At 24.1% G+C, this 24,380-nt stretch overlaps 2 protein-coding genes across 5 annotated transcripts; one reads left to right on the top strand and one right to left on the bottom strand.

Annotated features, from left to right (window-relative positions):
- Positions 1–1,206: 1,206 nt before the first annotated feature.
- LOC112602847 (protein arginine N-methyltransferase 1-like) lies at positions 1,207–6,936 on the bottom strand. The gene is made up of 6 exons (XM_025351177.1): positions 6,901–6,936; positions 4,972–5,226; positions 4,719–4,889; positions 4,520–4,652; positions 1,664–1,833; positions 1,207–1,601 (listed from the first exon to the last, which is right to left on the bottom strand). The coding sequence occupies exons 1-6, from the start codon at positions 6,934–6,936 to the stop codon at positions 1,218–1,220; spliced, it is 1,149 nt and encodes a 382-aa protein (XP_025206962.1). The 3' UTR covers positions 1,207–1,217.
- A 495-nt stretch (positions 6,937–7,431) lies between these two features.
- On the top strand, positions 7,432–23,134 carry LOC112602846 (sodium/potassium-transporting ATPase subunit alpha-like). Of its 4 annotated transcripts, none has more exons than XM_025351175.1 (17): positions 7,442–7,755; positions 13,961–14,041; positions 14,115–14,258; positions 14,707–14,910; positions 15,060–15,173; positions 17,648–17,900; positions 17,969–18,190; positions 18,264–18,621; positions 18,678–18,810; positions 18,888–19,477; positions 19,541–19,683; positions 19,765–20,021; positions 22,103–22,191; positions 22,355–22,529; positions 22,594–22,724; positions 22,785–22,886; positions 22,951–23,134. In XM_025351175.1, exons 1-17 carry the CDS (start codon positions 7,723–7,725, stop codon positions 23,069–23,071), a joined length of 3,150 nt encoding a protein of 1,049 aa, XP_025206960.1. In that variant the 5' UTR covers positions 7,442–7,722; the 3' UTR covers positions 23,072–23,134. The 4 variants fall into 4 exon arrangements, with proteins under 4 accessions (XP_025206961.1, XP_025206960.1, XP_025206959.1 ...); XM_025351174.1 differs by lacking the exons at positions 15,060–15,173; positions 22,103–22,191 and adding exons at positions 15,332–15,445; positions 21,749–21,843 and having other exon boundaries at positions 22,951–23,071; XM_025351171.1 differs by lacking the exon at positions 22,103–22,191 and adding an exon at positions 21,749–21,843 and having other exon boundaries at positions 7,723–7,755.
- Positions 23,135–24,380: the final 1,246 nt, after the last annotated feature.

Raw genomic sequence — 24,380 nt, 5'->3', positions numbered from 1 at the left:
ACAAAGTAACAGCTGACAGGATAACTATCTAAGGTTAATGCTAGAAATATTATCTAAACATCATATCAGAAAATCAAAAATACTTATACCCAGGTGTTAAGTTATTAAGTGTTGACATCTAAATTTAACACTGATACAATTTGTACAGGCAACAGAGATAGTTAGTTAATTATAAATAAATTAAAAATTATTTCAGTAATATAATATAATATACTAATTATTTTAGAAAAAGTTAATTCAACCTATCTATTAAAAGAATTATTAAAATATATATAATACAATAAGCTGATAAAATGATCATCAAGAATATATATTAAAGAAATTAAAAAAATGTTCATAAGCTGTTATCCTATGATATTAAAAGCGTGATTAATACTTATGTCAATAAATAAATATTAGTTCTTAAATTACTAGCAAACTTTACGTTACAATGACAATCGATTGAAATGTTATTAAAAACATTTTTTTTTTTAATTTTTTTATTTATTTAGGGATAAGACCAAATTATTTTTACAAGCCATTCATTTACGTGAACCAAACCAAACTCATCAATTTAGCTTGCTCATATTGATGTGTAGTACCAACTGTGGTCTTACCTTTGGTAACCAGTAAATTATTATTAAATTCATTAACCTAGCCTATAGTAAAATGACAAATTCAAGTTTATGAATAATTTCGAATTATAAAATTTAGTAACCTAATTTTGGTAATATTTAATTATATTTCTCAATTAATTATATAAAAAAAATATAAATAATTAAAGAAAAAAAAAATACATTAAATTTAATACCATTTTTTTTTTTATATATATAAAAAAGCCAGACTAAAACATTAAAATTAGGAACAACAAACATAGGTGAATTCAAATAAAATCACTATTATTAAGTTCGTAAGTTACCTATATACAATGAGTATTAAAATTTGATTCTAAGTAATTATTTTAATAATATACAAATTAAAAGACATCACTTAAACGCTGTAAGTGAGCATCTAATTAATATCAATTAAAAACATAATTGATGTTGGAAAATCGAAGAAGAATGAATAAAAAAATATATATTAAAAAGAGAATATCATGATTAGAATTAATTTTCAATGAATGCTATTTTTGTTCTTCAATTAAACATTATCAGCATTGTATTTATCTTTATCTTAAAAGTTAAAAGTAATATATATAAAAAAATTATTGTAATAAAAAATAAGATATCTTATTGCTATTAACGCATACGGTATTTATTAGATTCGGTCACATCGTTCACATCATTTTTAAATTCGATGTCAATAACAAAGTCCATATCTCGAGTATTGCGTTCATTAGGAGACATTGAAAAAGTCCCATATACCTCATCATTTCTTTTCACAGTTAAATAGTTATCCAGGTAGAATACAGTTTGTTTCCAATGTGTATATGGTGATTCTGGAGCAGTTGAAAAGCCAATACGTTTATGGCATTTGGTGAACTCTACAGTAAAATAAGTAACCAATGCATGCACATAATCTTGGCGGCGGACTTGAAGATTAAACGGGGCAGTAAATGTTAAGTCTTCTTTTTTCACTGTATACAAATCTACTTCTTTTAATAAACTTGAATTTGTAACAACCTAATGATATATAATAACATTTAATTAATACTAAACATTAATTGAAAAAATATTAATATTACCTGTTTAGGTTCTACACAGTCTACTAATGGTTCACTGATTGCAACATTGCGTATGGCACTCATATTAAATCCATACACATTTTCCCACCAGTTAATTTTGTCATCTTTGTATTGTCTATCTTCAATACCAGTGATGAATAAATTTGCACGATCAGGGAACAGCATTCCATCTAAAATAATACAAAACGTTAGGTAAACAATGTACATATTTCTAAATAGCTATGATAGCCACATTCCATTAAAAGTTATATTTTACATAATATTTTATATAGTATATTTGTCTTACAATAAATAATATAAACTGTATACTTATTCATAGTATATAAATTTAAAAAATAACGTAAAAACATTAAAATATCACAGAGTCGAGTCAAACAAAAATAAAGTATAATAAGTGTCAATATACAACTATAGTTAATTTGAAGTATTTCTACATTTCCCAATTTCCCACTAGTTATAACATGTTATCTTTAATTTGAGAAAATAACAAATGTACATGTTTTTACAATTTTGGACTTAATCAGTTTTTAACTACACTTGTTCACAGTCATGAGTTCAGTCAATTTTTTCAGAAGTATTGAATAGATAATAATACATAGGTATAACATGTATTTCATAGAGTTCTGTTTCTTAATAACTGTGTACTTATCTACCATTGCATTATACGCAATAAGTCCAGAAAGTAAGTTTTTTCTTTTTTATCACAAGCTGTTATCAACTATGGTCTTTTTCAAATTTTTTTGTTAATGGGAATATAGTAAAATCAATTTAAGACTAGCTGTTATCCATACATCAAGTGGCAAGTGTTTAAAACAAATTAAAAACCATACTATATGTGAATTACGCTTGATAAATCTTTTTTTGAATAAAAATAATTCCAAAAAAGTGATTATCAATTATCAAATTTGTGAAGTTTACAGAGAAAATGTGATGAGTAGTTTAATGATTAGAAGATGGGTGGGAATTTTCAACAAAAACTGTAAAAATATTCATAATGAAGAATAAACTGGTAAACTTTGATGAGTGAAGTTGTGAAAAAAAATTTTAAAAAAAGAGATTCACTATAATGTGAATCAATAGATTTTACCCAAATTTCTTGTTTTCTTCTTCATGAAATTATGTCTAGAAAAACGAATTTTCGAAAATGGTGAGAGAAACTGTTAACACATGGTAGCAAACACAGGCAGTATCTTTATATGATGAAGTAATGAAATATGATTCTTCACAATAAGTAGTTAAATAATGGTAACAAGTATATTCAAAAATAACTTAATATTAGTACTTGACGTTTCAACAATTTGTTTTTAAAAATATATTTTACTTATTTTTTTTTTACTCCAACAGAACTTACTTTAGTAAATCTGTATTAAAAATAAAAATTATCAATGTTGTGAATTTTCTAATAACTGAGCAAAAGTTATTAAGTTCATGAAAATAATGAGGAAAAATTTAACAAATTATTTTTAGAAGTAGAAAATGTATTAAGCATAATAGATGAAACATTTTTAATGAGATCAATTAGGCCATCTACCCATCATAATAATAAAATTCACTAGAACAGTACTATAAGAGGTCTACTTTATTGTCACCTTAAGACTTCTTCAAAAGTCAATTAATTAAATAATTTATAAAACACAATTACATTACTTCTGGTTTGCAGAACTTGCTTTCAAGTTTTCTAATTAAATTAAATTCAAGTAACAATGATTTGTACAAAAGTTTTTCAGACTTATGATACTTTTAAATTAGAATTGAAGGCATAGATGGAAAAATAAAAATTGGTACTCCATAAAGAAGTTCCAAAACCTGCAACTGATACTAAAGGCATTAAGTTAAAGAATCTTTGTTCAATTATTCGGGGCTTAATATCCACACGTTTAACACTCCTAGTTTTGACTTCATCAGCAGAACGTTTATTTTAAACTTCAAAATAATTAAAAACTTATTTGAAAAATAATTTTTGCAGTGAAAATAGTTTAACAGGTTTAGCCAGTGGCGGCTCGTGGAGTTCATTGAAGGTAGGGCACAAATATTTCCCTCATTTTCCATTATCACAATTTTGAACTTACACTAATTCCTATTGATATTTTAAATTAAGTTAAATTCATTTTTTGAATATAAAAATATCTTAATTTACATCTAGCACAATAAATAATTATAAAAAGAAAATTATCATTTAAAAATAAATAATAAATATAATTATATATAGTTAATCAGTAATAAAAATAGAATCCGGGCACAATCTGATTGTGCTCGCCGTGCAATTTCCATATAATATTGTACGCCCGTATTTGATAACATTTTTTTTCGATAATATTTTTAATAATATACCAACTATATAATAATGGAAGAAACACACTACCTACTCAATTTTAAATGTTTCTTCTTTCTTTCGATGTTAAAGGTGGGGTCCCATAGCACGAGCCGCCACTTGGTTTAAATTCCATGTCAGCTAATCAAAGCATCCAAATAAATATTGAAGAAATTATTAAAACATTTTTTGAGAATACCACACAAATTTGACTTTGTTTTATGATTTAAAATTAAATTCAACCATTTGTTTCATTAAAATTATAGTGTGTATATAATATTATCACTAAAATAATATAAATATGAATTTTTAATTTAAGCATTAAAAATATTTTAACTACCCCTCCCTCGTCACTAAAACAATAACTGATCCTAAACATGGGCTTAGAGTTGACTGGTTTTTTGACATACAGGTTCTTAAAATGTAACACTAGTGTATCTAATTTCAATAATGTCAACCTTAATATAGTATAACTAAATATTTTTTGTTATAAACATCTATTATACTTAATTCACATTTTTTAAGCATGCTGTAATTTAACTAACCTTCTTTTAACCACTTGTCTCTTGCATAAAGTACAGTATCCAACATAGATTCATAAAATAAACAATAGCCCATCCACTCTGATATAATAATATCTACCTTAGTAATACCATCAGGTAATTCTATTTCTTCAACCTAAACAAATATATTTAGAATTAATAAATTATATCTAAATACCAAAATAATATATTTATTTCTTACTTTTCCTTTGATTATTGTTACAATGTGATCTAGATGATTATCTGCTACAATTTGTTTAGCATATTCTACAATGTTAGAACACTCTACGCCTATTACTTTGGCTGCACCAGCTTTTGCAGCAAACATGGATAAAATTCCAGTACCACATCCAATATCTAATACAATTTTACCCTGCAAGAAAAATAATTTTTGATTGTTTTTGTTTAATTTTTATTAACTATAAAAACAATATTTGATAGAATATGAAAATTACCTTAAGTAAATGTTTATTGTAATACATAGAATTTCTATAAGTGAGAGTTCGTACTTCATCCTTCAACATCTCTTCGTGTATGCCAAAATGAGCATATGAATCAAAATAGTAGTCCATTGAAGTCATTTCACTTACATTTACAGATCTATTTTTTAATCCGTTTGGTACAGCTAATGCAGACGACGTTTCAGCAACATCATCATCACCAACAACATTATGATCCATTATCACTTCCATAGGATCGATTTTAGTATCCTGTTAAAATATTTAAAAAAAATAAGATGTGAGTTGGTGAAAGATTAATTACAGGGGCATCTGGATGAGCATATAGCATTAAAAAAATTGTCATTTTCAAATTGTTATTTCTTGTAAAAGTTGATTGCTCTGTAAAAATGTTTACATGATTTTCTAAATAATATTTTTATTTCAATATGTCAGTAAAAATGAGCATAAACCTGTTAAATTGAAACAATTAGCTATCTCTAAAAATAATTATAATTGTAAGAAAACTTTATTACCTATACATAATTTGTAATTTCTATAAATATACAATATAAATAGATTGAGATTTAGGTATTTTTCAGGTATCTTGTACCAACAGTCACAACATTAAATTTTATATTCGTATGAAATTATTAAGGAGAAAAAATATTATAACATCAATGGAAATTCATGAGAACTAATTAAAAATAAGATTCCATAATAGTGAACAGGAATAGCCATTAAATTATAGGTCTGTTAAATTAAGAAATCCAAATTTTAAGGAAGAAACTGACATATCATTATTTACTTATTTAAAGATATGTATTATCATCAACAACTACTTTAACAATTAGTTTTCAGTGAAATATATATGGAAACTAGATGTTAAAAAATAAAATAGCCACAACATCATTCTCTCAGATATAATAATAAATAAATACATAATAAACAAATATTTAAGTGAATTCTGTAAGGAGGGGATAAAAATAAACATTAAGAATGTTTTTTACTAGTATTAGGTATGCCACATAAAAATCGATAGTTTTTATTGAAGACAATAATACAACATTATTAAAATCAAGTATGGACTTTAATCTAAAATACTTAATTTTATAATTATATGTTATTTTAATTAAGATACTACAAAAAATTATACATGGATAATGTACTTGTATACAAATTTCAAATGTTAGATTGGTTAACTACCTACTTAAAAAAATATTTTATTTTACTTTACAAAGCTTATTTAATTTATTTATAATACAATTAATGAATTTAGTATTTATTAAGTTTTATAACTTTAAATTAAAGATGTTTTTTGCGAGCCACTTTTACTTTTTAATTAAACAAAAGGTTTCATGCAATTAATAAAAATATTTAAATTAATAAAAATTAAAAAGTATCTATTTGCAACAAAAAGAAAAGCAATATTTTCTACTGAGGATGAGTTTTGAGCATAGCTACACATCGGTTAAAATGTAGACAAAATAAATGTTGATTTTGTAGCAAATTAAGTTAATAAAATAAAATTTGAATTTGAAAATTTCTCTTACTGATAGTTGGATACAATTTAACTCTTTCTAAAGAAATTATTAAGATTTATAACATTAATGTAAAAATAGAAGTAATATTAGTTCATAAACTCAGATTTTTTCTTTACAATCTGTATTTTATTTTTATACTATACTATGAAAAATAATTTTAAATTATGAGTAATAATACACATGTGTTTATTTGGGAATTTTTAAATTGAAATATTTAATATAATTGCAGTTTACTTTTATGTTTAACATAATTTATTTTACTTAATTATTGTTGACAGTAATCAACTGAAAGTAATTAAAAGATTTAATTTAATGTATTACAATAGAAGCACTAGCTTGAGTTGATACAGTCATACAATTTAAACTAATTTGATTTAAAATTAAAGATGTGTGAATAACTTACAGCATTAATTTCGGCAGACGTTTCAATTTGAGACATAATTTTTACGTTATAAATAAGTGACTAGCTACAATCAAATATAAAATACAGAAGCAAATATAATTTAATAACAATTAATATTTTATACTAAAAGTTATAAGTATTAAGTATTATAACAAAAAAACCGCATTCGGTTGAATTACAAACATTACAAATAATGAGGATTTATGATGAGTAGAAATGGAAAACTTATAACATAATGAAGTTGGTAACGACTTCATTACCGCATTATTCTTATGGTTTATGTCTAACCTCAAAATTAAGATATGTTTTGTAGATTAACGTCGATTATAGTAATCAATTAATTAAATTTTATGTTAAAAATTAATTTGAATTTAAAATCTAAGAATGTTCTGTTATTTTTTCAGTAAAAATCAAAAAATTTAATTTAATTAATCTGTGTACAAGATGTTACTACCATAATTTTCGATATATTGATTTTTTTCTTCTTACACACTGCTATCTACTCGCCAACTTAATATTATCAGTTAAAAATCCGCTAGTGGCATTAGTGGTTATAAAAAAAGGGTGTACCTAATACTTTGAGTTGTTTACAATGTTTTGTATTCGTAAATGCTGTATAGTGAATTTGTTACTATTTAGTTGGTCATAATATGCTCTTAGTTGTTACCCGTGATAATCATTAAGCATTTATTTGTTACTTTTTCGTACGTTTATTGTGTTTGAGATTATTTTATATTTTTAAGTTTGATCATAAATCGCTGATTTTTCGAACATTTTTGATAAAAAAATTATGAATGAGTTTTTGTAATTAATATTTTTAAAATGGCATCATTAGCGTCAAAGGATTATGATCTGGTGAGTAGTAATAATACACTTTAATTTACGTAAATCGACGCATGAAGGAATTTTTGGGCGGGACAAATGGGTTGGTTGACTGGCATTATTAAAAACATATACCTATTTATTGTTTTCAACACAAATAATGTATTCAATTTATATAAAAACTACTGTAAAGTTCAAAATAGGTAACTTACTGTATACACCATAGAGTCACATAATATTATTGATTATTTTTTATAATTATGTGGCTTCAAATTATTTTAACTCAGCCTTCAATGGTTTCACTTTTTACACTTAATTTATATATTTTCAATGCAAAGAATATTCAATATGAACCTATTTGAAGAATACAGACACCATGTTTATGTATTATATATGTAAGGGTACCTAAGTAATTACATTTTTTAATCTGCAAGTTTTAAATAATTTTATTTTTAATATTTAAAATAAACTATTTTGTCAGTTTTTATTTTCATAAACTAAACTTTTTGCAATATTTTAATTTAAAAATGAATGTATTATATTAGATGCCATTCTGAACTTTTAGAATTTGATAAAAAAAATTTTTGTTTTCTATTTTTTATTATACAACCTATAAGGTAGATTGTATGTGTTTTTTTTTTTTACAATAAATTTAAGCAAAAATTGGGAATGACGGTGATTATTCTTGAATGAAGAATTCATTCAGCGATAACTTCATAATTTTGATTTGTTTCTACCTATATAAATAATAATTTTTTTTTTATTTTACTGTTATTAATATTATAAATGAATTTGAATTCTAAAATAATTTATTTAATTTAAAAAATATATTTACTAGTATTTACCCACAATAATGGATGTTCATTTTAGTCCATAGTTAAAGCTGAAAAACTGATATTTTCATACTGATAAAGTACAAGTTAGTTTTATTGAATTAGTGCTTCTGTATAGAGTACATATAATAAATTACATTGTTTTTGTATTTTTATGATGTAGAAATATAGAATATTATACAGTAAAGTATCATCATACTAAATTATAGTATGAATACGAGATGTGTATAGTTATACAAATTCAAGAATTAGTTTCAATTGAATAAGTGGTGTTCAATTGATGATAAATCAGTTACTAAATTGAATAGTTGTTACTTGTTATTGCACTTGATTATTTTTTTTATAATATACCTACGTCTTCATTGTTATTTGTTAGTGCAGTATTTTTGATATAATGGTAATTACTAAAAATATGTAATAGTATCTCTACCTCATGTTAATTATATTTAATTGCCAAAAATTCAGGTGATTACCCCTCTTTCACTACTCCCAGTTTATACCTATGTTAATTTAAAATGTTTTAAGAAAAGTAATTAAATAAATTATCTCGAGCTAGGCTTAGGCCTTAACACATTGAATTTTACAAATATTTTCAATTGTCTACCTCAAGAGTAGATAGCTTTTATAAACCCCTTTTTCTCTTTCAATTTATTTTACAACCTATATACGATGTTTTTTGTTAAAAACATTTTATTTATGCTAGATAGTTTGTCCTTTTATTGTGTTCTCAATGTAATTGATAATAATAATGAGCTCTTGGCTTGGATCCATAACAATTTGGCATACAAAAAACTAATTATAAATTATGTTTAATAAACTACATGATATAATATATGCATTATAGTAACATAATCAGAAATACTTAAGAAACTATAAATCTCCCTGAACTTTCAGGAAAATTTCAAAAGCTTTCTATAATCTGTACAAATCTAAAATTACGGCCTAAACAAAAAAAAAATAATATTTGAAAATAAGCAATAAATGCTTAAAATTAATATTATAATTTATTTTTTAGTAAAACAACAATCATTATTATTTAGCTAAAATTATTATCAAAATTATTTAAAATTTTTAATATTGTATTTATTTTTAGAATATGTAGTGTATCATAGAATGCATAAATAATATTATAGTGTTTTATTTAAATATTTTTAATGCCTAAGCACAACTTAAATTGTCTCTATAATAATAATTATTTGGGTACAATTATTTAAGTAGATTCTTTATTTTTTGAACATTTTTAAAAACAGACTATTAAATGATTTTTAAACATATAATAATAGAATTCTATATAAATATAATCGGACGTAAGAGAAAATAGTTTGAATTTTGACATTAAAAAAAGAAAATAATTGTATTATAGGTACTTATGTTTATATGCATAAACAAAAAAAAAAATCATAGATACACAGTACAAGTATATAAATGTAAACAAATACACAAATAAGTTTTTAAAAATGAAATAATATCAAGGATTTCCCCCTCCCCCTTCTCACCACCATTTATAAGTGTGTGTTTGAATTAATCAGAAAAAATAACCCTATCTATTAAAAATGTATATTTTCTCTTATGGTTCTGTATCTATATTACATAAAACATAACTATTTAATAATAATCTGAATTCTATGAAGGTTACTACTAAAATTTAAAATTTAATATTCTCAAAATATCATACCAAATTTATATGGGATCCTAGTTAAATCTCTCCTATCTAATAAACCAGTAGATGCTTAGACTCATAAATCATAATATAACGCTGTCCATTCTTATTTGATGTATTGTCTAACTATCATTTTAAACTTGTTTATTTATTTAAATATGAATAAATACTTATTATGTTATATTAAAACTTACTCATTATGATATATATTTTTACCTACTAGCTCATCAATTTTAGATATGTGGCCTAGGCATCATTTTAACCTATTTTTGGTATACCATTGTCACAAATTATCATTCCATAAAGCAAAATTCTTACTATGCCATTGATGAATTATAATTATTATATTTTGTACATATTGTCCTACATTAAAATCACATAATTAACATGTATACCCATAAGCTTTAAGATCCATAACTTTACCATAACATTTATTTTATTTTATTCAAATGAATGAATGCATTATATAATATGTTCTATGAAAAAAATTACTCAATTATATTATCCTTTTAATAATAGTCTGGAATTTAATAAATCAACTGTAAAAATTATCAGAAATTGAGAAATTAGTTTTTATACAGAATTAGAACATTTGTTTTTAGAAATATGTTTTAAAGACTAGTATAGTGAAAATAATGACCCTTCTTAATCAACAGTACATGTTTTTAGATACCGTTATTTATTTATTTTTTTTTTTTTTTTTGTTTCTATTAAAATTTTAGTCATATTTTGTCATTTATATAATATATGTATATGAAATTATTATGGCACAATCATAAAATAAATTATTAAAGTGTATTTGAACACTTTTTACTTAATACAAATTTAATAAAAGTTAGTTTTTATTTCTTACTTGTTAAAAAGTCAATTTATTTGTATTGAATTATTTTTATTACAGTTTGTCTTCTTTTTATAGCTGTATATACTATGTATGTTTAAACTTTGGAACATCACCCATTTAACTAAATGAATAAATTTATATTCAGTATGCATTGTTATTTGTGTCACTTACGTATTCAAAATAGATGCTTAACTAACTATAATATACTTGGCAACTTTTCAAATAAAAATATATTCCTTGTTCTCACTTAATTCATGTTTAAAAGTAAACATGGAATGACTTTTTAATGGTTTGTTTGAGATTAGTGATTAGTGATTACTTATGAGTGTAGTAGTTATAGTTATCTTTTGATGTTCTAAAGATATGATTTACACTTTACAGTATCATAAATGTGCACAGATATATTATTAATACTGTAGTTATAAAAAACATAAGTATTCAAGATAAAATTAGTTTCATTTAATTTTAGATTTTGTTCAAACAACTCTTTTAAAATGACTCTAAAGGATAAACTTTTTTACTGTTTTCAATCTTACCATAAAATGCTCATATTAACCACATAAGATAATTACATGATTACTGCAATACAAGGTCCTCAAAAGGGGAAGGATGGTTGAACCTGAATTTTAAGGTCCGTTGAAGTGAATTTGTATTTTTTGTAATTTTGTTATACATCTTTTATATGAAATAATATGATGTATATGTTTTATCATTTTGATATTTTAATCTGCAGGTTAACCATCAACTACCTAGAAATTATCATGTATAGATCATTGGTTTCACTTGTAATAGGTTAAATACAGAGGCGGATAGGCTAAATTAATGTTACCGGGAAATGCATTACCGTAAGGGCCCAATAAAAATAAAAGAAATACATTTAGACCACACACATATTATAATACATATTTTTTATATTTATAAATGTAATCATTATTCATTAATTAATTTTTCATATGATAATCAAAAGTTTAGATGCTATAATATTTTTAAATATACATTTTCATAATACCTATGATAACACTATAATAATATTATTATTTATTTTATTAGGTATAAATTGTATGAAAAGTTACATATTAGTTCTGTCCTGTGTGCCTGTGTATATTTTTAAGTATTGGCTATCGAATAGCGACTATATCGAATTCTGTAATTATAATAGTGTAGGAAAAAAAATCTTATAGAGAGGAGGGCCTACCGGGATTTTCCCGGTATCCCGGTGGGTCTATCCGCCTCTGGTTAAATACATATTTTAATTTTAATGATTAGGTTTGTTTATCTATTATACTATTTTTATAGTTCCTGTTCACTAAGGTAGGAAATAGTATTTTGTAGTATTTTATCAGATTTTGGTGTTCTTTATAGTTTTATCATTGTTGTATTCATTGTTGTTTTGCCTTGATCCTCAACTTTGCATATAGCCAAATCATTGGTTTGCCAAGTCTTAAGCTGGTTATCAAAATGAAGAATGTTATCTCTCGTCAGCTTTAACATCCGCAGTAAAATATCTTAAACTTTCGTTGATAAGTTTTTTGCTGATTTTGATGAAACAAAATAATTTTCTGTGTTGCTGAGGTTTTTTTCTAAATGAAGTTTCGTCTTTGCAAGATTTTACCTTACTATATTACAATATTTCCCTTTAAATCATATGGATTTCACTGGTGAACTTCTCTCCTCACGTAAATTTCATGTTATTATTAGTTAAGCTATCATATTTACTTATTGTTTATACAGTCAACTCGCGATATAACGAATTTCAAGGGACCAAGAAAAAAATTCGTTATATCGAAAGTTCGTTATATCGAAATTCGTTATATCAAGAGAATGTACCAATTGAATTCGTTATAACAAGATTTAAAACAAAAATTCAAAATTTTATTATTCGTATACATATGTATAAAATATATGAGTCATATAAATATGTATTTATTGTTTAATTTCAATATAAATGTATGTAATATTTCTAATAAAAATATGTTATAATAATAATATTGCTTTTAATATGTACATATAATAAATCGCTATACATGTGTGCATTTATTTTTTTTTAAAAATCAGATATTTTTGATTGTTTGCAACTGCTTGAGTTTACCTAATCAATAGTATTGTCCAGATTTAAAATGCTAGAAAACACACATTGTCGTCAATATCATGTCTCTGTAACGGCGCGAAGACCCAATTTGGCTTACTTCAAGGTTACGATGGGTTCTTCAGAAGATTCTTCTTCGTAATTTTCTTTAAACGGTACCGATATGTTACATAGTATGTTACGTACATTTTGCGTAGAACTACTAATCGACATAAGTCTTATTTTAATTGCGATACTGTACTTGAGTGTACTATCGCATGATAATCATCAGAAAAACTTCGTAATCTATTATATGGTAATAGCAACATACTTATTTTTATATATTTTTCATTGAGTTATACACAAAAGACATGTATCTTTTCTTAATTAAAATTAAAAATTCGTAATAGAAAGCTCCAAATTTATAAAAATTCGTTACATCGCGAGGTTTTGATCAAAAACGCTTCGCTATATCGAGGGGACCAAAATACATTACATTTGTTCGTTATACCGCGATATTTTCAAGGGACCGGTAGTTTTATTCGTTATATCGAGATTTTCGTTATATCGCGAGTTGACTGTAATAACATTAGAATATAAATATATTTTGTTTGAAAAGAAAAATAATGTTCTAGATTAATATTTAATTTCTTTATACATGCTTACGTTGTTTCTGTTAAATTACATATTAAAAATCGTAGGAATTTAGACATTTTTGGCATTTATATTCATTTGAAAAATTATTAATATATATTTATTACAGTTATATAACTTTTATACATTAATTTTTAACTAAGGTAAATTTTAATGTTAATTAAAATTTTAAATTTTTACCTTAGCATGGAAGAACAGACTCATATCGTGTTGCTACAGTTCCATCTCAGTTTGATGATAATAAAACAGTAGATGGAAAACCAAAAGTATGTTACAGATTTTCTATTAAACTTCTATTAAATTTTAATTATATTTTTAAAAATTATATTAATATTTTAGACAAGAAGAAAAGCACCATCATCGATTAGTACTAAGTATAGTCATGCTGAAAACTTAGATGAGTTGAAACAAGATCCATATTTGGACTATCATAAAGTACCATTAGATGAACTATATCAAAGATTTGGAACACACCCTGGAACTGTAAGTATAAATTAATTAAGTATTTTAAATTATTGTAAATATTCTGTACAATCAAAATTGTTATAAGGATAAAAAAAATTTTTGATTTTACTAAAAGAAATTTAGTGATCTTAGAGTAAAATCATCTATTTAAAAAATAATAAAAGTTAATATTTTAAAAGGTTTGACATATTAATTCATATTTTATTATTATTTGACTTAATATTCAACTAAAAATAAAAAATACATTTTGTATATTTAAATGGATTATTATCCAATAAATTGTTTTTAAACAATATTTAGACAAATCAATACATATCCTCAAAAATATTATTCTCTACAAGTTTTATTTATACAATAATTTGTATTGATAATAACTACATTTTATAACATCAAATTTGGTAGTATAGAAAACCATAGGTTATTAATATACAATTTTTTTTTATCGCTATTTTACAAATTTTATTAGGGGTTAACTCATGCAAAAGCTCGAGAAAATTTAGAAAGAGATGGACCTAATACTCTGACACCACCAATTACGACACCTGAATGGATAAAATTTGCAAAACAGATTTTTGGTGGGTTTTCTGTATTATTATGGTGTGGAGCACTTTTGTGTTTCTTAGCTCATACTGCTGAAACTAGTACTACGGAAGATCCAAATGACGATTATGTAAGTTTATATATATTTTTTAATTGAGATTTTACATTTTACAAACCTGTTTATAAATACCTGCAACCATGAAAATCCTAAACTAATTAAATTTGGTTTTAAATATTTATATAATGTTATTTAAACTAACCTTATATTCTGCAATCCAGTTTTACTTGGGAGTAGTATTAGTTGCTGTTGTCATCATCACAGGAATCTTCTCCTATTATCAACAAGCTAAATCTTCTGCAATTGTGGATTCATTTAGGAATTTAGTTCCTCAGGTAAGGCAGAGATTTAGCTGAAATTAATGTTTTGGTATGGTTGAGCTTTTTTTATTTTAATGTATGGTTTTTTTGTAGCAGCATGATTGTGGGTTTATGTTCAGGTGAGAGGTAGTTATTTATGCTTGCTTTATATGCTAACTTTTATTTTATCGCAGATTTACTTAGGTTCAAGTTTAATAGGTGTTATAGTAGTCACTGGCTTTTTATCTTACTGTCGACAGTATAATCAAGGTGCAATCATCCGATCATTCTATGAAACAACTTCACAGGTCTGTCATACTTTCTTTAAGTTGCTTTATTAAAAATACTAATATTTATTGTCTTTATCATACACTCACTTAACATATTAACTGTATTTTTTCAGTATATTTATATTAGATGTATTTTAAATTATAATATTTCATATATTTAAAAATTAAAATTTCTTAAATTTAAGTTTGACAATATGCTAATTTAATCCAATTCTAAAATATACTCCAATATTTTACAAACAATTATTAGAATTTGCAAATAAGTTATTAAAATAAATCAAACTTAATATCACTATATGGGGCCAGCTTAACACAAATTCTCCATCCCCTTTACTTTGTTCTATAATTTTGGAAAATATGTCAATATTTTGAAAATAATTACATAGAATTGAAATTAAATTAAAATTTATAAATGAATGTATTATTCATTTTTTTGGTGATTTTTTATATATATTGTGTCATAACAGTATTGTTTCAGGTATAAGTTGAATATGTACTACAAATTTAGAACTAAAATTAAACAACAATAACAACTATAATAAAGTTGTAGAATGGATAGTTATATCATATACCTATAGAAGAGATGGTGAAATTGTTAAAATTAAAATAATTCCTCATGTTTTTTTTTTTTTTTTTTTGTAATATAATGCCCTTTTTAGTAAATTCTAAAAAATATTGATTAATAAGTAAAATGTTGGCATATTTTTAAATTTAATGGGTAAAATCTAGAAACCAACTTCTCTGAAATATAATTTTTAACATAAATATATTAAATCAGTGTGTAAGTCAATAAAGCATATTAATTTATCATAAAATTATTATTGTTTAAAATATTACAATTTGAAAATATTCTCATTTTGTTTTTAAGACTTAAATTTTAAATAAAATTGACTAAAGCATACAATTCTTCCTTTCAAATTTTCTTATTATTAATAATAAATGAATATCATCTTTAATATTTTAACTAACCAAATGTTTTCTATTATACTCAAATATTCAATTTTCTGTGTCGTTAGATTAAAACAACAAATATTGGTATAGAGTTATTTTAATCAGTAACTTATATTAATTATAAATATTTTGCTGTATAAAGTACTCCACTTAATAATTATGATAATTTAAATAGTTATTTTTTCGTTATTTAAAACATTATGAAAAATGTAAATGTTATACATTTTTTAAATAAAATTTATAAAAGCTTATTTGATTTAAGCTTTTCTATTGTAGTTAAAACTTAATTAGATATGTCATGTTAAAATAATTTATCCAGTAGTAAATCACTATATTTAATATGTGTATAATTAATTTAATTTTGAATGCGTATTTATGTAAGTGCTGTTTAGTTAGCTAATTTTATCTTTGAAATATTGGTTGCATATTTAAATCTATATAGTTTATTCTATACATAGTAGCTTATCTTTATTGTGTTACATAGTTGCAGTGTTTTTTAAAATTTTGGGGGTTTTTTTTTTTAGAATATTATTAAACTTTATAATTTATTAAATATTATATTGCTTTTCTTCTTTTAAAAATGATTCAATTCAAAATATGTTACTTTTGAAAAATGAGACCTTCATTTTAAACTTTAAAATAGAACAATAAACTTTCTTATTTATTTGAAAAAATAAGTCAGCATTCGGTTTTAGTATTTTAACATTTCTTTTTGTTTTCTCTTCTTAATATGTTAATTCCGTATTGTTATATCATACAAAACAAAATATGACATTGCTATTTAATTACACATAAATAACCGAGAAATGTTTATTTTAATTGAGCAAATCATTTATATCCTTTTTGTTCAAAGATTGTTAACTATAAAGTTTTAAAAATACATTAAATAATGACCATTATTATATTTTAAAATTTTATGAAATAGTTTTTTTAATTACTATAAATTAATTATTTCAATGATTGAATAATTTAAATTATTTTTATCAAATTTAAATTAATCAAATGCTTTTTTTCATATATGATAATACATTAATTTATAATATGGAGACTTAAATTGTTATAAAACTATTTGCTTATCTCTCTTAAGTTTTTATTTGTGGAAAATTTTCTTCATTAGACTTATAAACTACTAGCTATTACTAAATTTAAAGTATATTTTGAATTATATCATCATAATTAATATAATATAATCAAATAATATCTTTAAGGTGTTGGAATGTTAATAATATTGTAAAGTTATTATATTTTAATTCTAAGTTATTAAAATAGTTTGCTGTGGTTATACGCCAAGGTGAATCATTGACATTACGAGCTGAAGATCTCACTCTTGGTGACATCGTTGAGCTTAAGTTTGGAGACCGTATCCCAGCTGACCTAAGAATTATTGAGAGTCATTCATTTAAAGTAGATAATTCATCACTGACTGGTGAATCTGAACCACAAAGCCGCACTCCAGAATTTACTCATGATGATCCATTGGAAACTAAAAATTTTGCATTTTCTTCTACTCATGCCGTTGAAGGTTTGATAGATATTCAAATATTTTAAATTTATTATTATTAAACTGAAGTATATTTTTTTTAAATTTAGGAACTGCTAAAGGTGTAGTTATTGCATGTGGAGATAATACTGTCATGGGAAGAATTGCCGGGTTAGCTTCAAGTTTAGATAGTCGACCAACACCAATTGCAAGGGAAATTATTCGTTTTGTGAACTTTGTTAACATAACTGCTATAATTATTGGAATATTACTATTCATTATTGCATTGATGATGGGTTGTTATTGGTTGGATGCAATTATTTTCATGATAGGTTGGTTATTAGTCTATTAACGTTATAATATTTTTATAATTATTAAATTATTAATTCATGTTTTGGTTCTTAGGTTTTTTGGTTGCAGCTGTACCAGAAGGTTTATTAGCTACTGTAACTGTTTGTTTAACATTAACTGCCAAGCGAATGGCATCTAAAAACTGTCTTGTAAAGAATTTGGAAGCAGTAGAAACACTAGGATCAACTTCAACAATTTGTTCTGATAAGACTGGCACTTTAACTCAAAATCGTATGACTGTTGCTCATATGTGGTTTGATAATCAAATTATTGAAGCGGACACTACTGAAGATCAATCTGGGGTACAGTATGATAGATCTAGCCCTGGATTTAGAGCTTTGGCAAGAATTGCAACACTTTGTAATCGAGCTGAATTTAAACCAGGACAAGATGGTGTACCTATTCTAAAAAAGTTTGTTATTAGTTTTTTTTTTTAAATAAAAGAATTTATATAAAATGTTTTTTTAGGGAAGTAAATGGGGACGCTTCAGAATCTGCTTTATTAAAGTGTATGACACTTGCTCTTGGTGATGTAATGTCTATCAGAAGGCGTAACCGTAAAGTTTGCGAGATACCTTTTAATTCAACGAATAAATATCAGGTAATTGTTAATCATTATTTGTTATAAATTATTTTTGAATATATAATACATTATTAATATGATAATTTTGTTTTCAGGTTTCAATCCATGAAACTGAAGATCCTTCAGATTCTCGATATTCGCGATATTTATTAGTTATGAAAGGAGCTCCGGAACGTGTCCTTGATCGTTGTTCTACCATATTTATCGGGGGAAAAGAAAAAGTTCTTGATGAAGAAATGCGTGAAGCATTTAATAATGCCTACTTAGAATTAGGTGGTCTTGGTGAGCGCGTCCTAGGATTTTGTGACATGTTATTACCACCAGACCGTTTCCCTAAAAATTTCCTGTTTGATGTCGATGAACCTAATTTTCCATTAAGTGGTATGCGATTTGTTGGTTTAATGTCTATGATAGATCCACCAAGAGCAGCAGTTCCAGATGCTGTGGCTAAATGCCGCTCAGCTGGTATAAAAGTTATTATGGTTACTGGAGATCATCCTATTACTGCTAAAGCAATTGCAAAATCTGTTGGAATTATATCTGAAGGAAATGAAACAGTTGAAGATATTTCTCAGAGATTAAATATTCCTATATCTGAAGTAAATCCAAGAGATGCTAATGCGGCTGTAGTACATGGTTCTGAATTATTAGATTTGCCTCCAGAAGTTTTAGATGAAATATTAAGGTAAATTAAAGTTTTTATATACTTTCAGAATTATATCAATTATTTTAAACGCTAATATTTTAGATACCATAAAGAAATAGTATTTGCAAGAACTTCGCCTCAACAAAAGTTAACTATTGTTGAAGGTTGTCAAAGAATTGGTGGAGTTGTTGCTGTTACTGGAGATGGTGTTAATGATTCACCTGCACTTAAAAAAGCAGATATTGGTTATTACATAAATTTTATAATAAAATACATTACTATCATAACATTTTTAATTAATTATATATATATAATATATTATTCAGGTGTTGCAATGGGAATATCTGGATCAGATGTTTCAAAAGAAGCAGCTGATATGATTCTTTTAGATGATAATTTTGCTAGTATTGTTACTGGTATAGAAGAAGGACGTTTAGTATTTGATAATTTAAAAAAGTCTATTACTTATACCCTTTCATCTAATGTTCCTCAATTATTGCCGTTCATTGCTTTTATCATGCTAAGCATACCATTGCCTATTGGTGCAATTGCTATATTATGCATTGATCTTGGTACAGATATGGTAAGCATAAATATATATTGTTATAAATATTGTTACGTTGACAGATATTTTCTTTGGCAGAATGTTGATAATTATTTGGTTTGACGTTTGTTCACTACAGTTTTGATTATAATTAGGCTAAACATATGAGGTAAACCATTGAATTTTTTTATTATTCTAGAAACTGACATAATTTATATCTAATCAGTTTTACAATTTCCTTTTTAATTCACTATCTCCATTAGGTTAACAAATAAATATAATATTTTCATTAAAGAAATATTCAATAATAATTAGCTACAAATATTAATAAACTTAACTTAGATTAATTAACACTGTTTTTTTTAATATGACATTAATTTTCTTGTAGTTATTAGTTATAAATGTAATTTATAATGTGATATATGATTATGCATTCTAATGGTAGTGTACAATTATAGTAAATTAAACATTTTTAACAGTGATACTCAGTGGTGGATCTAAGATTTTTAAAAAATGTTGTGGTTGTCTATTTAAATTAAATCTGAATCATGTTTTTAAAAGTGTTTTACCATAAAATAAAGTATCATCAAAATTATTTATTTTAAAGTCATATAGATATTATAAATATTAAGAAATTCGATATTTCTCTAAACTATATAATAATAATCTTTATCTAGTATGTTATTGTATTCCATTTCAATAATACTTTTTAACTCAACTAACTTATTTGAATATAAATAATACTATTACTCATATGTATCCTTATTAAAAAATATTAAATGTATTATACTTAGTTTTTGATTAATATTTAGTAATCCATAAACAGTAAATTGTGTAAGTGTAGAATTTTATTTTATTTTTATATGCTCTTTATATTTTTTTTCCCCATAGTTAATATGACTTAAACTCTGATTTTGATTATCACTCTATCCATGTATGAAATACATGATATATAATAAGTGTAAATACTATATGATACTCACATATTCATTAAACAGCATAAAATAAAAACCAACTATAATCTTGCAATTTATTGAATTTGTAAATACTCAATTAAAATTCAAATAATTAAGAAGACTAAACTAATGATATTATAATATTTTATTTGATAAAACGACCAAAATTAAGCATGGTTTGTAAAGAACCAAATTTCTGAAATTTTGATTTGAAAAAAATTAATAACTTTCAAGATAATAAATTATTTCTAACTAAAATATTTAATCAAAATGATAAATTTGTCTTAAATCATAATATTCATAATCAATTTTCTACATTTAAAAAATACTTTATTTTGGATAATGGGCTATAAGGCAACTGAGACTCAACTTTGAAATACATGATGCCTGTAAAATTCAGTATCCGTGTCAGGTTTTTTAAAAAAAAAAAAAAACAATATTTAAGAATATCTGGGAATATATAAATACTTGATTAAAAAAAATTAATAATTTATCTAACTACAAGAAGTGATTATGAATATAAAAAGCCTGTTTTGACTGAACTCGGTTGGATTTTTCTAAGTTGCTTATGTGTTAAATCTGCCACTAATATTTATTGATATTTTATATTTTTAGTATCTAGATTTATTTCAGTAGTTGATGAATAAATAAATAAATAATCATATTCTTTAAATTTGGCCCAAATGCTTGATACACATTAGTTAGTGCTTAAAATAAATGTTGTCAGTGTACTTAGTGAATATTTATGGAAGAAAATATAGAAATTAGAAGTAGTTTTGAACTCCATTAGAAAGGGCTTATTGTATTTAGGTTCCAGCCATTTCATTGGGTTATGAGCATCCGGAATCAGATATAATGAAGCGCCCTCCTAGAAATCTAATTAGAGATAAACTTGTGAATAACAGGTGACTATATTATGTAGTATTTATTGTTTTATTGCTTTTGCTTTTTGTCTTAAATTAGTTACTTGCTTTGATATTCTGATTAATAATTAACACGTATTTCTGCATAAAGTTTTCTTTTATAACATTTTGGCCATGCTAATCTGTATTCTTGATATATCTATTTAATTTTTATGCTTTCAATGTAACAAAATAATCAAAATAACTAAAAAAAAAAAAAAAATTTTTGTGGATGATTTGTTTGTTATTTTGGGGCTGCTAGATGCCTGGCATATCACTGGCATTTGAACCCGGCGAATCAAACCTGATGAAAATGAAACCAACTATTAAAAACCCTCTATTTAATGTCAGGTAAACTCTATATACTTTTTCTTTCCTTTGAATTTCTTCATTAGTGAATTGCTTGGCAAGTAGTTTTTGGCATATGATAATAATAGCAAAATAATTTTAATAAATTGTTAATTTTAATATTTTATGATTAATAATTATGTTTTTCTAATTTTTTTTCTTTAAGATTAATATCTTTGGCATTTGGTCAATTGGGTGTTATTGAGGCATTTGCTGGATTTTTTACTTATTTTGTAATTATGGCTGAAAATGGATTTATGCCATATAAATTAATTGGAATACGTCGTGAATGGGATTCTAGAGCAGTTAATGATTTACCAGATTCTTATAATCAAGAATGGGTAAATTAAACTAAAATTTAAGAGTTGAATATATTAAAAATCATTAAATAAAATTTATTTATAGACTTACCAAGACCGCAAGTCCTTAGAGTATACGTGCCATACAGGCTTTTTCATAGCTATTGTAGTAGTACAGTGGGCAAATCTTATTATATGTAAGACAAGAAGAAACTCAATCACACATCAAGGAATGAAGTTAGTTAAATAGTAATAATTAAGTTTTGAAAGTTTGCTAATACCTTGTTCTATTTCTAGAAATATGGCTCTGAACTTCAGTTTAATATTTGAAACTGTCTTAGCGTTGTTCTTATGTTACTTACCTGGAATGGATGAAGCATTACGCATGTATCCATTAAAGTAAGACATTTATTATTATTTTTTCTGTCTTAAAAATTTTATATGTATAATTATACATTTTTAGATGGACTTGGTGGATTCCTCCAATACCATTCATGCTAGCTTTATTCATTTATGATGAAGTAAGAAAATTTTACATAAGACGAAATCCTGGTGGATGGTTAGAGAAGGAAACATATTATTAAGTTATTTGCTTTAAATTAAGTGGTAGTTAATTTAATTTCATGATCACTTATTATAAAAATATTCTTATTATGAAAATATTGTTTTAAAAAATGTTGATCTTGTTTAAGTTTCAATTATTAATTATAACATGCACCATAACTATTAATAAGCTTAATGATAACAAATAATTAATATTAAAAACAAATACATAGGCTATAATCTCAATGAGTTTCTTTTATAAATATATACAGGGTCGTTTCAATTTTTAAGACAAAATTTGAATGACATTAGTTTACTTTTTTCTATTATATCTGTTATTTTTGGTGAGTCATAATGTACTCAATAATAAGTATATAATATAGCTAACCCAGATGGAATAACTTTACACTATATAAGTATATAATATTTATCTTTCACATAAATAAAACATTATAAGGGTAACTATAAGTAACAAAAGTATTTTATTTAATTAATTATCAAAATATTATAAAAATAATTAATTATTTTTTATTATTGAACTTGTCATTGATTTTTTTTATACATACTACAATATAAAACTACTAAACTGAACTAAAATTATTAGATTTAAAAAAAAAGTCTAATATCAGTTTTAATAATAAACTATTTTAATCTTTAGTTTTTATTACATTTTAGTATACTTATACATTTATTACTCATTTAAATCTCATAAAATTGAATCTCAAGCACTAAAAGTATTTTTTCATATGTTGTATATTTATTTATTATATTGAATTATTCATTTTTTTTTTTATTTTTAAGATAAATAATTACAGTCCATAAAATATATTACAGTAAAAAATACAAATTTACAATGATTAAAATAACTTGATAGAGAATTCACTTAATTAGCAACATCTTCAAAAATTTTAAAATTTAAGTCTTATTCTAATATTTTTTCATGATCAATAATGTGATCATTATTAAATGTTAATAGAATAATAGTCCTGAATCTTATAACATACTCCATAAAACTTATAATTTACCAAGTAAACAAATAAGAATCATAATGCAAGCTAAATATTGTAATGAAATATATTTAAAAAAAAAAATTATAACTATCATTTATAAACGCATAAAAAGTTAAAACTATAATATCTTATATAAGGACATAAGAGAATTTATAATTTGTAATTTTTTTTTTTTTTTTAATATATAAGTATGTTTGTATTTTTTTCTCTTGATTAATTAAAGTAAAAAATATAACATTAAATTTAAGAGCTTTTAAAATGTAAAATTATTACTGTTATTTAAACATTATTTAAATGTTTTATGTTACGTTATTTCTAATGATTGCAATATTTTTTCTAA

Source organism: Melanaphis sacchari, unplaced genomic scaffold (assembly GCF_002803265.2).
Source record: "Melanaphis sacchari strain LSU unplaced genomic scaffold, SCAv2.0 Contig91_pilon_pilon, whole genome shotgun sequence".
Taxonomy (NCBI): Eukaryota; Metazoa; Arthropoda; class Insecta; order Hemiptera; family Aphididae; genus Melanaphis; species Melanaphis sacchari.
The sequence above is the reverse complement of the archived record's forward strand: the minus strand, read 5'-3'. Positions and strand labels throughout refer to the sequence as shown.

Excerpts from the sequence above, each read along its gene's own strand:
- LOC112602846 (XM_025351171.1), top strand. The coding sequence starts at position 7,723 with ATGGCATCATTAGCGTCAAAGGATTATGATCTG. Across the intron at positions 19,684-19,764 it reads ACTTAAAAAAGCAGATATTG|GTGTTGCAATGGGAATATCT; the intron begins GTTATTACATAA and ends TATATTATTCAG. Across the intron at positions 22,530-22,593 it reads ATTCTTATAATCAAGAATGG|ACTTACCAAGACCGCAAGTC; the intron begins GTAAATTAAACT and ends ATTTATTTATAG.
- LOC112602847 (XM_025351177.1), bottom strand. The coding sequence starts at position 6,936 with ATGTCTCAAATTGAAACGTCTGCCGAAATTAATGCT. Across the intron at positions 5,227-6,900 it reads CGTCTGCCGAAATTAATGCT|GATACTAAAATCGATCCTAT; the intron begins GTAAGTTATTCA and ends ATATTTTAACAG. Across the intron at positions 1,834-4,519 it reads AGACAAGTGGTTAAAAGAAG|ATGGAATGCTGTTCCCTGAT; the intron begins GTTAGTTAAATT and ends GTATTATTTTAG.